The sequence below is a fragment of the Populus alba genome, chromosome 17 (assembly GCF_005239225.2).
Source record: "Populus alba chromosome 17, ASM523922v2, whole genome shotgun sequence".
Lineage (NCBI taxonomy): Eukaryota > Viridiplantae > Streptophyta > Magnoliopsida > Malpighiales > Salicaceae > Populus > Populus alba.
Genome location: NC_133300.1, coordinates 10,369,544 through 10,383,824, shown reverse-complemented (window position 1 = coordinate 10,383,824; position 14,281 = coordinate 10,369,544). Strand labels below are relative to the sequence as shown.

The following is a 14,281-nucleotide window of genomic DNA, read 5'->3' as shown; positions in this document are numbered from 1 at the left end:
CGTTAATTTGAAATTGATTTTTTGATTAGCTTTTTTTAGATTATTATAGTGTAAAAAAAGATTTTGATTTTAGGTTGATACTTGATTTTATAATAAAAAATTAGTTTTATTTCATGAAAAAATAAATAATACAAAAACCAAAATTGACTTACGAAGAACTGCAGACTTTATTTTGTTACATTTGTTCTATAGGAGCCTTTTTAAAAAGTTTTCCCGTAAATTTTTTTTAATTTTCACTTTTGCTTCCTTTGGTTTGAAACTCCTATATTTTAATCTAAAACTTTATTTTGTTTGTATTTAAGTTATTAAATTTGAGACAGAAGAGAGAGAGAATCATTGAAAAACAACGCAAGAGAAAGAAAGTAATCAATTGGTAAGCTATTGAAAACAAAAAGGCAGATTTGATGTCAATATGTTCTTAATAAGAAGAGTGTCTTTGAAGTGTTTTTGCACTTCTATATTGTGATAAAAAGTAGATCGAGGTTGAGAGATTTTTTTATTTCATTTTATGTTTTTAAATTGATTTTATCGATATTTTGAGTTGAGAAATTAGTCAATTAAAATTCTAAGGGTGTTTGTTAGGTATTTTTAGATAAAATATGTTAAAATGATTTTTTAGATCTAAAAACCACCCCAACTCAACTTTTTGATCACCTCTCCGGTGGTCGAATCAAGGCAAGCACATAACGCGTGTCCATATTTTTTTTTAAAAAAAAAAAAGAATAAGCAACATGTTGTTTATCCCTTGCACTAAAAAAAAGAAGATGAAACATGTAGGTTTGTCCTTGTATGCCTCCTCATGCTCCCCCCCCCTTTTTTTTCTCTATTAGGCTAGGTACACATGCCCTATCTTTTTGGCCAAGACACATAGCCCCTTTCAGTGGGTTTTTTTTCCAAGATTGTTTTTTTATTTTTTATTGAAATGCACAATAAAAAAATGTTTGACATGATATTTATATTATTATTTAATTTTTTTTTTCTTAAATAATATTATAGATTCTTAAGGGAATCTTAACAATTTTTTTTTAATTATTATATGCCTAATATGAAAAAATAAGAAAAATAATAAAAATCAAATTTCCATCCTTTAAATTATTTTTATGGATATATGCCATTTTTTATTACATTTATTAATTTATTTCCTTCATTCACACACAAAATATTGAGACATGATTATATTTAATGAAAATCAAATTCCATTTCTTTTTTTTTTTATGGATATTTGACATGTTTTTATCACATTTATTATTCTTTTCTTCATTCACAAACAAAATATTAAGACATGATTTTAATATTTTTTTTTAAACTTACCTTGGAGATCATGATAAATTTTTATTTTAAAAAATAGTATTTATAATTAAAAAAATACTTTTGTTAAAACAATAAAGAGATACATAGACAAGAAAATAGAATTTGGATTAAAAAATACATTTCTCCTCTATAACTTTATACGTTATCTTTTCTACAAATCTCTTTTTTATGATCATTTAATTGAATAAAAAATAAATTTAAAAAAAAAAGGTTATTAAACCAAGTTAGGGCCATGACATAGGTTACAAGTTGAGCGAGTTAACCTTGTTTGACTCGGGTTAACCCAAAACATTATCATTTCCATAATCTTTTATTATAAAAATAAATTAAATCGATGTTATTCTTTTTATTTTTTTTCCTTAAAAATTCAAACCAAGTCAATGGATCAATATGTTGACCTGACAATTTTAGATGTGTTTAATAATCAAAGTTTTAAAAAGCCTAGGAGAGGGGGCTGAATTAGGACTTTATCATAATTTCTAAAACTTTGAATTTCAATTCTAAATGCTTTAAAAAATGACACCAATTATAATATTAAAGAACACAATTTGAGGATATAAGGATAGAGAGAAGCACGTCAATTTTTATAGTGGTTTAGTCAATTGTTTATACTACTCCATGAACATTCATTCAAGTATTAATTATTAACTCACAGTCTTCTTAAAGGGTGAAATCTTACCGGTTATACTAATCTTTTTTCAAGATCAATATGAAAAAAATACTACATAATCTTTTTTTAAAGATCAAGATTTAAACCTTTCATAATTATTTTTAAGGATCAAGATTAAACCTCTCACTCAATGACTCTCAATAAAAAATTACCCAAGTGGTTCAAGTGTCACTTATACTTTCATAATAAATATAACTCTCAGAAGAGTTATCACACTTCATAAAAGAAGATTAATAAGGATTAAACTAAAGTGTGAGTTCATAAAGGATGTAGTTAAGGATGTAAATAGAAGAAATTTTCAAATAAAATATAGGTTTTTTTAATATTCAAGGGCTGGCTATGGGCTTGAGAAATATAGGGATTGGAAATTTAGCTAACTTGTGTTGATATTATTTTTTTAATGATGTTAGTAAAAAAAATTGGTTTGGGTCGCAGAGTTATACATATTATAAAGAATGTTTTTATTATTATAGATAAATTAGAATGATGAAAACTTACTACATTGAGTTAAATTAATGTTGATGTTTTGGTTGTTTGAACAGAATAACGGTGTGGACATATGATTATAAGTAAATGAAACATTAAAAGGAAGTGGTAATGATAAATGTGAAGAAATGTTTAAATGGCTGCTTAATATATAAAAATGCCTTGAATGACAAGATGATAGTTGACTTTGTTTATGCTTTGGTTTTGTACAAGGTTCATCTGGAGTGAAGCTAGTTCTCTAAGAAGCATGCATCACATGAACTCTATGTAAGGGTTCACATTTACCTTTTGAAATTCATTATTTTTCTAAATGATAAAATGCTACTTATTTATGAATATAATTGTTAGTATCAAAATAAAAAAAGTTGATATTAAAAGAATAAATTGTCTCCAGAGCGAGATAATAGAACTCCAATAATAAGTTTCCTTCGGGGCATCATAATGGAATTCCAAGAATAAATTGCCTTCAAGACGAGATAATAGAATTTTAAGAATAAATTGCCTTCAGATGGAATATTGGGATTGATGTAAGGATGGATTATAATGCCTTTAGGATGAGGGAATAATTATAATGATTGAATATAATACAATTGTATTGATTGAAAATAATGCGTATAAGGCAAAACACACTTGCACTAATTAAAATAATGCGTTTGACGCCGAGGATGGTGAAAAAGAAATGAATTCGATCATGATGGTGAGGATTCAAAGTAAATGTAAACTTAGTGATATGATGAACTTGAAATGGCTATACTATTTAGTAGAGAAATAGTGATGATGTGTAGTAAATAAACTTTATCTAAGTATTAATTATCATAAATTATGTAGCACTCATTTCATGAAATTATTTATATTTCACAGGTTCTTTGCGTATGCCTTATCAATAGTGTTCTGCTCATCTTTTCTTCATTACTTCATATAGGTAATGAAGTATTTTTCGGGGTAATGAAGTATTTTTTTAGCATTTAAATATTTGAAAAGTTGTAATTAAGTAATTTTAACTCTTAGGTAGTATGATTGGTAAATTAACTTTTGATTTCCTTTTAACATCTGGTTATATTGTGATGAAATACTATATAGTTGATGTGAAATGTTATTTTATGAAAACAAATGGGATTACATATATGTATTAATGGGCTATGAGCCGGAGGCCACTATGAATTATTGTTGAATGATGAACAATATTTAATGGGATGATATTATAATTGTATTCCAAGAATTAACACAAGTTAGTTTTTCGGTAATGCCCCGTTTAGGAGAGATGTTGCTAAAATTTTGTTAAATAACTTAACAAATTATTGAAATGGTGTCCCTGCAAGATGATAAGCACGACCTGTAAACTAATAATGACTTAAATATGTCAATTGGTATATAAAGATAGAAGGGTCAAATAAGTTATGTAAAAAACATATTTATTTATTTTCAGGATTATGAAAAAATGAAGTGTTTTAAGTGTAAAAGAGATTTTTTAACCATTACATAGCTAACCCGTCTAAATCCCTTTTATAGATATAATTAGAGTTATATTTGTTTTGGACAATTATGAGTTTTTCTTCTAAAATTATATTTAGGTTTGTAAGCTCGGGGTAATTCATTTTAGAAAAAAGATGGTTCTATACGAGGTTATTAATTTCATGTTCCTATTCATCAAATGAAGAACATGTAATTTCTAGGGTATTGATATTTTTACTAGACAAAATTGAATTAGAAGCTATCAAAGATTTTAATTGAGAAAAATAATTCTTAATTTCTTTGGAGAATTCTTATAAGAGATTTTTTAACTATTATATAGCTAACCCATCTAAATCCTTTTTATAGATATAATTAGAGTTATATTTGTTTTGGACAATTATGAGTTTTTCTTCTCAAATTATATTTAGCTAACCCATCAAAAGTTTTAATTTAACTCTTAAAGATTTATAATAATAATTTTATTTTCACAACAAATTCTCTAAATAGGTGGATTTTACAAATTGAAATTCTAATATCTCTATACCTTACTAGATAACATTTATAAAATATGAAAGTGTTTAATTGTAGTAATAGTGAGATTGAATACTCTTTATGCTAGAACATAAAGATTTAATAACATAAACTAGAGTATGATCAATGATTGATGATTTTGATGTTGTTTTACTCTTAGAATAGCTTGTATATCATATATATATTCTCTTTCTAATTTTGCAACTAGACAAGCAAAATAATATATATATATATATATATATATCTAAGAAAAACTAGTTATTTATAGCCCGTTACATTTTCATTAATAGCTAAAACGATCGACTAGTTCAGATTGGTTAAGCCAATCAGTCAATTGGTTCTTGCATAATTTTTTGGTGTTCATCGCTAATGAATAAGTGGCTGACTGGTTTATTTGGTAACTCAAAACAATCGAGCTATTTATGTAAAATTTTAAAATTTAACAGTTTAACCCATGTGAATTCTTAGAACTGACCAACTTAGATTTTATCTGATTATTATCAATTCCTTAATGCATTTCTTAATGCATGTAAAGTGAAGTGTGTGAATTCATTTTAGTTGTGCTATCAAGTAAAATAGAAAAGATTTACATTTAAGCATTAAAATGAATACTTATTCTAAGTCTTTACTTTGCTTTTTTTTTGGATTTTCGGATTGATTTCTTTATATAATCTGTTATGTTTGTTGATATATTTTTCGCATAAAAACTGTTTAAAGTTTATTTTCAACCAATCGTATTATTAGTTTATTTTCTATTTTATTATTATTATAAAAAATATATAAAAACATAAATGTATAACTCTAAAGGTTAATAACTATAACCCATGTCATTGATTTATCTTTATTTTTTTTTGTAAACGTGTTTGCGAAATCTAAATATTAGTTTTTATAAAAATAAAATATGGACCATGACACCGCACGGATACATGTGTAGTATTCTATCTCTATATGTACAAATAAGATCTTTATTTATCCATTAGCTCGCTTTAACCTAAAGATCTTGGATTCATCCCCGTCTTTACAATATCTTTCAACGAAAAAATATAAAGGATTTTCGAAGTAATTAATCACCAGCTTTCTTTCATTCTTTTCATTTTTTTTTACAGGGGGGAAAAGAAAAGAGGTGTGTGCTTACATTGATTATTAGCTTATTTAATAATGTAAATATGATTATTTTTTAAATAATGTTTTGTGTTAAAATACATATTAATAATATATATAATATATATATATTTTTTTTTGATATCAGCATAACAAAATAATAATAAATAAATAATTTTTATATATTTTTTTTTAAATATATTTTTAAAATAATCAGGCCTAAGTATTATCGGGAAATTCCGAAATTGTAAGGAACTAATGGGAGCGAAGCACAATTACGCATTCTCGTTTCCGTCCTCACATCATTGGCTGTATTCCTTTTAGGTACATATCAATACTGGTCTCCCTCTCTCAAAAAATCTTGGTTCAATTTCCCCTCCCCCTCCCTCTCTCAGCTTCAAACCCAAAAAAAAAAAAAAAAAAAACCTCGCTCTCACAGACTAACCAAACCCCCCCCCTCTCCTTCCATCCCACGCACGCTGCAAAGCTCTCAGCAATCCGGCTCTCGATTGTCACTCAATTGCGATCCTACCCCTCGCTCCCCGACTTCCTCATCTTCCGAAAATGCCCTTCCATCGTCGCGTTTGACTTCTTTTCCCGTAACACCCAACAAGATGGAATGGCTGGTTTCCATTATGTGAAACGGCTTTTCTTTTATTGGCCCAGTTTCCTCCAGAAGATTCCGTAAGACAATATTTTCATCGCCTTTTATTTTATTTTTCCATGTTTGGAATTGAGTATTTATATATTTTTCAATTGTCGTTAGCTTTTTGTGCTTTCCATGCTATATCTATTTATTTGTTTTCTTTAATTTTAACTGTAATCGTTTGCTTCTTCTTTCTTTTTGTTGATTATGTTATTTCTCTTTTAAACATTATTTATTAGGGCATCGCTCTTTTTTTTTTTTTTGCTGGGATAAATGTGGCAAGATTGGGTATGTAAGTAGGACTTAGTGTTAGTCCATGACCTTAATTTACTTCAGTTATTAGAGACTGGTTTTTGATTCCACTGTGTAGTTTTTCATGGTGCTGTGCGGGTTTTATGTTTCTGGTGTGAATTTATGCGGTTTGTATTCGTACATGAAGAGTTTTTGCGTGTTTAAATCCGATTTCCCCCCCCAGTAGTTCTGTAGTTTGATCTGCGAGAAGTAGTTTCTGACAATCCTGTTTGTGTTCAAAATTACCTTCTACTTATCAAACACAATAGAAGATTTTGTAAACTATCAATAAAAGGTTTTTCCTAACGCATGCCTAAGAGCCCACTGTAACAATGAATGGGGTTCTAGCTGCAATAATCAGCAATAAAAATACACTGTTGATAAAAATTTTCCATCTAGTGGAAATTAAAATTCCCTATTTGTTTGTTTTAGTGTGGGCTATCTATCTAACACATGTCTGAATACACACACCAGTCGTTCAAATAGAAGCTCAAATCATATGAAATGAGAGCATGAGAGGGATTCTTGACAAAAAGGGAGTATTTGTTTAATGTGTGTGGGACAAAATTAGGCTGACTTGTTTCATGGAAACATGAGATTTTCTTAAAGTCGTTTCTGTGCTGGAATCTAGGAAAGCTTTATAATGGGTTGAATAGTTTTTCATTGGATGCTTTTGTAAAGGCAACCTGTTTGTAAATATTATGTCCATCAAATGGAAAGGACTCCTGCTGTTAGACATCAGATTTGTTTTTTTTATGGTTCTGTTCCAAGTTATTTGGTTATTTGTACTTTTCCATTTCCTGCGCTCTTTGGCAACAGAAGTTGCATGGCTTCTTCATTTCCCAAGTTTGGTCTTTTGGATTCGTAAGATATTGATGCCTTTCTGTGTTATACATTTAATTTTATTTTGGGGCGGAGAGTAGGCCTAACTAGTTTAGAATTGGAATATATTGGTTGTAGACAAAAGATCATTCATGCATATTGATGTTTGAACAGACATCCATTATGAAGACTGGTCTTCTTTTCTTTATGCCTATTCTATTGTTTCCTTTTATCAAAGGAGGCCCAAAGGACCCAACCATGATGTCTTTCTTTCTGCCTTTTGATTTTGCTTAGTTTCCTTAATCTCATTACTGCAACTTGAGGTACTAATTGCTTTGCACTAGACTTACGATACAATGCAGTAAAAGGCTCCATGTAGAGAAAAATAATTGGCCTATTCTGGAAATGTGCAGCTAATCCCGTATATTACTACTGGCTTTAATTGCATTAGCTGTTGACCTTAGTGTAGACATGCAATTAAATCAAGAGTTGCGTAATCGAAATTTAAACACTCTGAATAAGCTGTAAACTATTTGCTTATGAGCTTTTGTTGCCTTCTTTATGAGACATAATCCCAAAATAATTGCTGATGCCTCTATTCAATCTCTATGTGTGCCTCTGTTTGTGACACACCCATTTAAGTTAAATTTTGTATTTGAAGCTGAAGGCTGACATTTAGGGCTGGATGATCACTTCTTAAGGAAGACTTATTTTTTATTTGAGCTCTTTGGCGATCACCTTCAGTTTTGTGAAGATATATCTTCACAATTGTTTTTTATAATTAGAAGCATCGTATTCTAACTTGCTCATGTGATAGAAAGTTTATATCTATTTTCTTTCTGGATTTTTTTGAAGAGAGATATATGTAATCTTTTTATTGAGGGAAATCACAAACTTGATGGAATTATTTCTATCTTATCATTTGTGATCATACTTCTTGTATTGTGGATAAGGAAAAATAAGGTAAGCTTTTCCTTGTTGAATCAAATTGTTTAGCGGTGCACCTAATTTCATAAAAGGTAAGCTTGAACTTGAGCGTGAATGAGTTTTTTCCATGTGCATTTTGCTTCCCTTAGAAGCTTTAAGATTCATAAATTAATTAAGGAGAATAGGAGTGATAGATTAGATTGATTGGTAATTGATTTGACTCATAACAATTTAATAGATGTTGCTGCGCACTGGAATTTTTCATGTTGATATGGTCTCAATAATTTTTCGAGACTTGCAACAAAGGAGATTATGGCATATTATAACTGAAAGGTGCTTAACCACTATATGAAATGAAACCCTAGCTTACATAGACCTTAAGTGGAAAAATCAATCAGAAATTATGAAATTTGTGTTGGAAGCAGCTTCTGATGCCTTATGGACTGGCAGAATAATGTGACCCCTGGAACCCATACTATAGGAACCATAGTTTTTCCCCCTCTCACAATGTGACTTGTTGAAACAGATTACTGTTAACTAATTGATTTCCGTCCAACACTTTATTGGATAGGAACCTTATGAATACAAGCTACTGCTTACCTCACGCAAACATGATGATGTGAATTTGTTCACACAGCTGCTAAATCTTTGTTTCTTTCTGTAATCAATGTCTCACATCTGTGTTTCTTTTTTATTCTTGTTGCTTGCCCCATCCTGATTCCAGGTTGTCATTTAATTGTTGAAGAAATCTAAGCAATCAAACTGTTTTGATCACCATATCTTGCGAGAGTTTGGAAATTTTGATGCCACAAGGCATTAAGCTATTTTCCATAAGTATTGTAAATGGAGCTGAAAGTTTCAACACTAAAGACAGGTGATCTTTCTCCTGCTGATGGCGTTAGCGATCCTGAGGAGAAGGAAGTCAGTGATGAGGATGATGATGATCGCAACCATAAGCATCGTAGACGGGAGATAAGTTCTCAATCTTTGGAGAGAGATTCTCTGGAACCAGTTTTCACAAGGCCATACAGGAAGCGTAAACCATTTGAAAATGGGCAATTTTACCAAGAAAATGACTATAATTCTGTTCCTCTTGAGAAAGGCTTTGCCACAAAGTTTGAAAGAATACGACCTGGCTTTGTGTCATTACCTCGAATGCCTGTGGATTGGAATCAAAGAATCAGGTCAAACCAAACATTTTCTGGAGAGGGTCTTGGCAGGGGAAGAGGAAGGGAGTCCGTTTCTTGGAGCCAACATGATTCTAGGTTCAGCCCAGTTGACATTGCTTCTCAAATGGTTCACCAGGGGCAGAGCCTCTTTACTGGGAGGGGTTTGGCAAATGTTTCAAATGCGCAGAGTGCATCCTGGAATGCATTTGGTTTATTTCCAGGAATACCAAATGGTGGCCTGGATAAACTCCATCCCATTGGTTTGCAAGGAACTCTCAGACCAGCAGTAACTTCTTCATTGAACATGGGCATTCCTCAACAAAGGTGTAGAGACTTTGAGGAGCGTGGATTTTGTCTAAGAGGGGACATGTGTCCAATGGAGCATGGTGTCAATCGTATTGTCATTGAAGATGTTCAGGTATGTGTTTTAAATATGCATATTACATAACAGATCATGGATATCCATTGCTTATCTGACATTACATCTAGGTTCTGATTGTATGTTGCAATCATTTTGTGTTTTTTCTTTATCTAACCATCATATGTGTTCGCAACTGTTGAAATATAGTATCAATGAAATTATATCTTTTACCTTGATTTCCAAGATCTACAAGATGCTCATTGCAGAGGTTAATGTGGCTTGTCATGTATTATTATATGTGAAACCATTTAGTAGATTGTGTGCTATTTATTTTCTTTACCTTGACTATTTTCTTTCTAAGATGCACTGGATGATTAGTTGCGGGAAAACCTGAATGGATGATTTCTGCTGGATACCTTATCCAGATTGCTTTATTAATGTGTTGTGTTGTGTTTTTGTTACAATTTGTTTTGCCCATCTGTGACTGATTATAAGTTCATGTGGAGACACTCTTGTGCCTTGTCTTATGACAAATTTATCTTTCATTTCCAAGCATGATACCTACCAATTATTTTTGCTTGGTTCTAGTTACTTTTAGCTGTCTAACTTAGAGAAGCCTTTGGATGTGAGTGCAGAGCTACTTTTTTATGCCACCAATGTCCTCGTGCACATGAATCAATTTTGTTGTAGCCTTCAAATGAGCTGAAACAATAGAGCTGGCATTAATTTGTATGTACTTCATGGCTAGCCAGTAACTGTATTTAACTTTTTTGACCTTTGCTAGATGATCAAAGTCTTCAATGAACTGGTCTGCGGAGGATTCATATTTCAGTGGTTTGTTTTTTAATTACCGAACTATTCTAATTAAAGATGGTTTACACAAGTACATATTGGGGAAAAAAAGCTTAGACTTGTTCCTTCTGCGACTTGATATTCCATTACTGCTGCTATTTGACGCAACCTTGTTTTTACTGTCATGATTATTGGGAATATCTTTAATTTACCGCAAGTAATTTATTTTCACCTCTTGCAGAGCCTTTCACAGTTTAATCTCCCTGTTTCACTTCCACGTGCCCAACTAGTTGGAACAACTGCTAGACTGGGGGCTCTACCAACTGGCGGTCCCCCTTCAGCCACGTTGATAAATAGCAAAGGAATGCATAGCAAATGTAACAAGCCTGGAATAGTCAATGCTGGATTGGGCTTCAATGGTGCACACACTGGCTCTGCTAGTGTGAATGGAGGAGACTTGTATGATCCAGATCAACCCCTGTGGAATGACAGTGTTCCTGAAACTTCAAGTGCACTCCCACCACATTCACCTAAAAGTGATGAAATTGAATCCATGATAAGAATTGATTCTTTTGATCACAATCATGTCAGTTTACATGGTGGTGTTGATAATGAATGCCCAATTAGAAGCACTGGGATTGCTGTGCATTCACAGAGTTTGAATTCTTCTGTTTGGGGTAAAGTCAGGGCTTCGAACAATAGATTATATGTGAAAGAGAAAACCGATTTGACTGTAAGTACGTTAAATAATATGGAGAGTGAGTCCAAGGAAAATCAGGGTGCATTAGCCAATGTTCGTGGTACTTCCCATCAAGGAAAACAAATTAATCTTGAGAATTCTAGTGCAAAAACCATAGATTCACCGGCCAAGACACAAAGCGACACCATGCACCACACACCAAAACCATCTCAAAAGGCACTGCGTACACTATTTGTCAATGGCATTCCACAGAAAAGCAACAAAAGAGAGGCTCTACTTTCTCATTTTCAAAAATTTGGAGAGGTTATTGACATTTATATTCCATTGAACACTGAGCGAGCATTTGTTCAATTCTCAAAAAGGGAAGAGGCAGAAGCTGCTCTAAGGGCACCTGATGCTGTAATGGGCAACCGTTTTATCAGGCTGTGGTGGGCTAATCGTGATAGCATTCCTGATGGTGGTGCTGGCAGTAGCAATAGTGTATCTGTCACACCCCGGGGTGTGACATCTACTTCATTTCCACCCCATCTGCCTATTGGTAACAGTGGAAAAGATAATCCTCAGATGTCCGTTTCAAAGGCTACTGCTGTTCCTCCCTCTGTTGCTTCTGTCCCTGCCATCGATCACTCTAAGGTCATCACAACAAATGTTCCAAAGGTTCCACCTCCTATGCAGAAGCTAGAGAGTTTAGAACAATTGAAGGAGGAGCTGCGCAAGAAGCAGGAGCTGCTGGATCAGAAGCGGAATGACTTTCGGCGTCAGCTGGACAAGCTTGAGAAACAAGTAATGCCTAGTGTCTTTACTTCTGAATATTATTTACCAAGCATATATGAGTTTAGGTCAATGCTATTTTGATGTGAGATGCATAATAATTAGGCTATTACTTTTGGAGCCAAAATTGTATAATGGTACCAAATCTCACTTATTAAACTGGATATTATTCTTAGATCATATACACTGGATATTAATCTTGAGCCTGCGAGCCTGTCCTTGTTTTGTGTCAGTTATTATTTAGGGAACAATAGCAGGTGGAATGGAAGAGAAAGAATGATGTAGAAAAGGCATGCCTTCTTCACAACTAGGCAGAAACATGATAATGTAGATTTCTTTTCGGTGCACGCATGCACACAAAACTGTATAACACATCAAATTGCCAGCATGCTTCTGTCTCTTGTTCTCAAAATTTGGTCTCTGCAGGCTACAGGGGTCAGGGGTGAGGTAACAGCAGAGCCTGCTTCGAAGAGACACAAAACCGGAATAACAGCATCTGATATTGTCAAAGCTGCTACTCCAAGGTCTGCTGATCCAGGTTCTGGTGTTGCGTCCCCACATGCCGAAATGGTGGATAAGAACAAAACAGTGGAGAATGTTGTGTCACCTGTTGGGCCTCCTTTTCTGATGAATAAATACAAGTTGGACAACCGACCTACAGCATTCAAAATTATTTCACCTTTACCAGTTGGTTTGGCAAATGTAACTCTCTCTCTCTCTCCCCTCCCCCCTCCCTGTGTTGCTACCAGCCCATTTATGGTCGTACAATAGTAGTGGATGTATATCTTTCCATGTAAATTTTGTCTTGTGTTTGTTTTCTCATTCATGTGATGATAAAATTGTTAAGGTTCCATTTACCCTGCTATTCTGAGTGATAACAGGTAAACTGATGTCTTTTTTTCTTGCAGGTTGCTACTTTAAAGGAATACTTCTCATCATATGGCGATCTTTCTGCTGTGGAACTAGAAGATGAGCCTGGTGATTATGATGGTGTTGGATCTGAGACGCTGAAAAATTGTTCAGCTTGTGTGACTTTCACAACTCGCCGATCAGCTGAGAGGGCTTTCCTAAATGGTAAATGTTGGCAAGGCAAGAATTTGAAGTTTGTGTGGCTGACATCTAGCACTTTTAGCAATGAGCCAGGAAGTGGACAAAATTCATCTACGCCCAATTGTCTTGTAGATACTGATCAGTCTGTTGAAAAATTAGCTTGTTCGGATTCCCAGGAAGCTTCTGCATCAGGAAATGGAGAACCTGAAAATTCAGAGATAAATAATGGTACTGGCCCCATAGAGTTGCATGAAGTTCTCCGGTGCCATTCAGCCTCAATATTAGGTGAGGCAGAGTCACAGAAATGCGAGCCTAGTCCAACATCAATATCACATGAGAAAGAGTCAACAAAAAAGGACCCTAGTCAAACTGCAACGTCAGAGAAATAGACCCCCAGAGGAATTGTCTGGTGATGGGTTGATTGGCAGACTTGTACAGTGAGGTAAAATGTTAAACCTTTTGAATCCTAATTTTCAGTAGTCCCTCATTAGTTATGTCCGACATTCGATTTTTCAATAATGTTATTTCATGCATGGCATATGTAAAAAAAAAAAAAAAAGAATTAAGAAAAAAGGAATTTTGTGATTTTTTATGCCTCTTTGGATAGTGGTTGACTAATGGTCAACTGGAAAATTAGGATGTCTTTAGGCTTAGATTGTTTAGGGGCTAAGGGATTAAAATGAAAAAGTATGTTGGAATTAATTAAATGGTTAATCACATGACCATTCAATTGGAATTACGGGATCTGTTGATCTAGGGAATTTTATATGCTTGTTTTTGATGGCTCTGATTCTATTTACATAATTACTTGATTCTTGACCTGTGTTATGCCGTGAGTCATTTTTTTTAATCTTAAAAAAAAAATGTGAAGACATTAGGAAGTCACAAATCTGCTGCATATTGAACGAAATATTTTTAAAATATTAAGATGACGATATATTAAATTGACATGGATCAATTATGGTTTATTTATGAAACCCGCGATTCAGAACTAAAAAAAATGAATTGTGTAAATTTAGATTGGTGGTTTGTGCTACGTGCGAGCTAGACAAAAAAATTTCTAACATAAAAAATTGATGCTCAAGTGATGGTAGTGTTTTCACATAAGCACGAAAAATCTGAGATCTGAGTTATTGATTTGATTGAATTCAATAAACTTAGTTAATTTAATAATATGATATAAAAGAGGTAATCACAATAA

At 32.8% G+C, this 14,281-nt stretch overlaps 1 protein-coding gene across 1 annotated transcript; it reads left to right on the top strand.

Annotated features, from left to right (window-relative positions):
* The first annotated feature begins 5,929 nt into the window (after positions 1-5,929).
* LOC118058292 (zinc finger CCCH domain-containing protein 41) lies at positions 5,930-13,861 on the top strand. Its single transcript, XM_035071005.2, has 5 exons — positions 5,930-6,235; positions 8,962-9,824; positions 10,801-12,042; positions 12,457-12,732; positions 12,939-13,861. Exons 2-5 carry the CDS (start codon positions 9,081-9,083, stop codon positions 13,467-13,469), a joined length of 2,793 nt encoding a protein of 930 aa, XP_034926896.1. The 5' UTR covers positions 5,930-6,235; positions 8,962-9,080; the 3' UTR covers positions 13,470-13,861.
* The last annotated feature ends 420 nt before the right edge of the window (positions 13,862-14,281 follow it).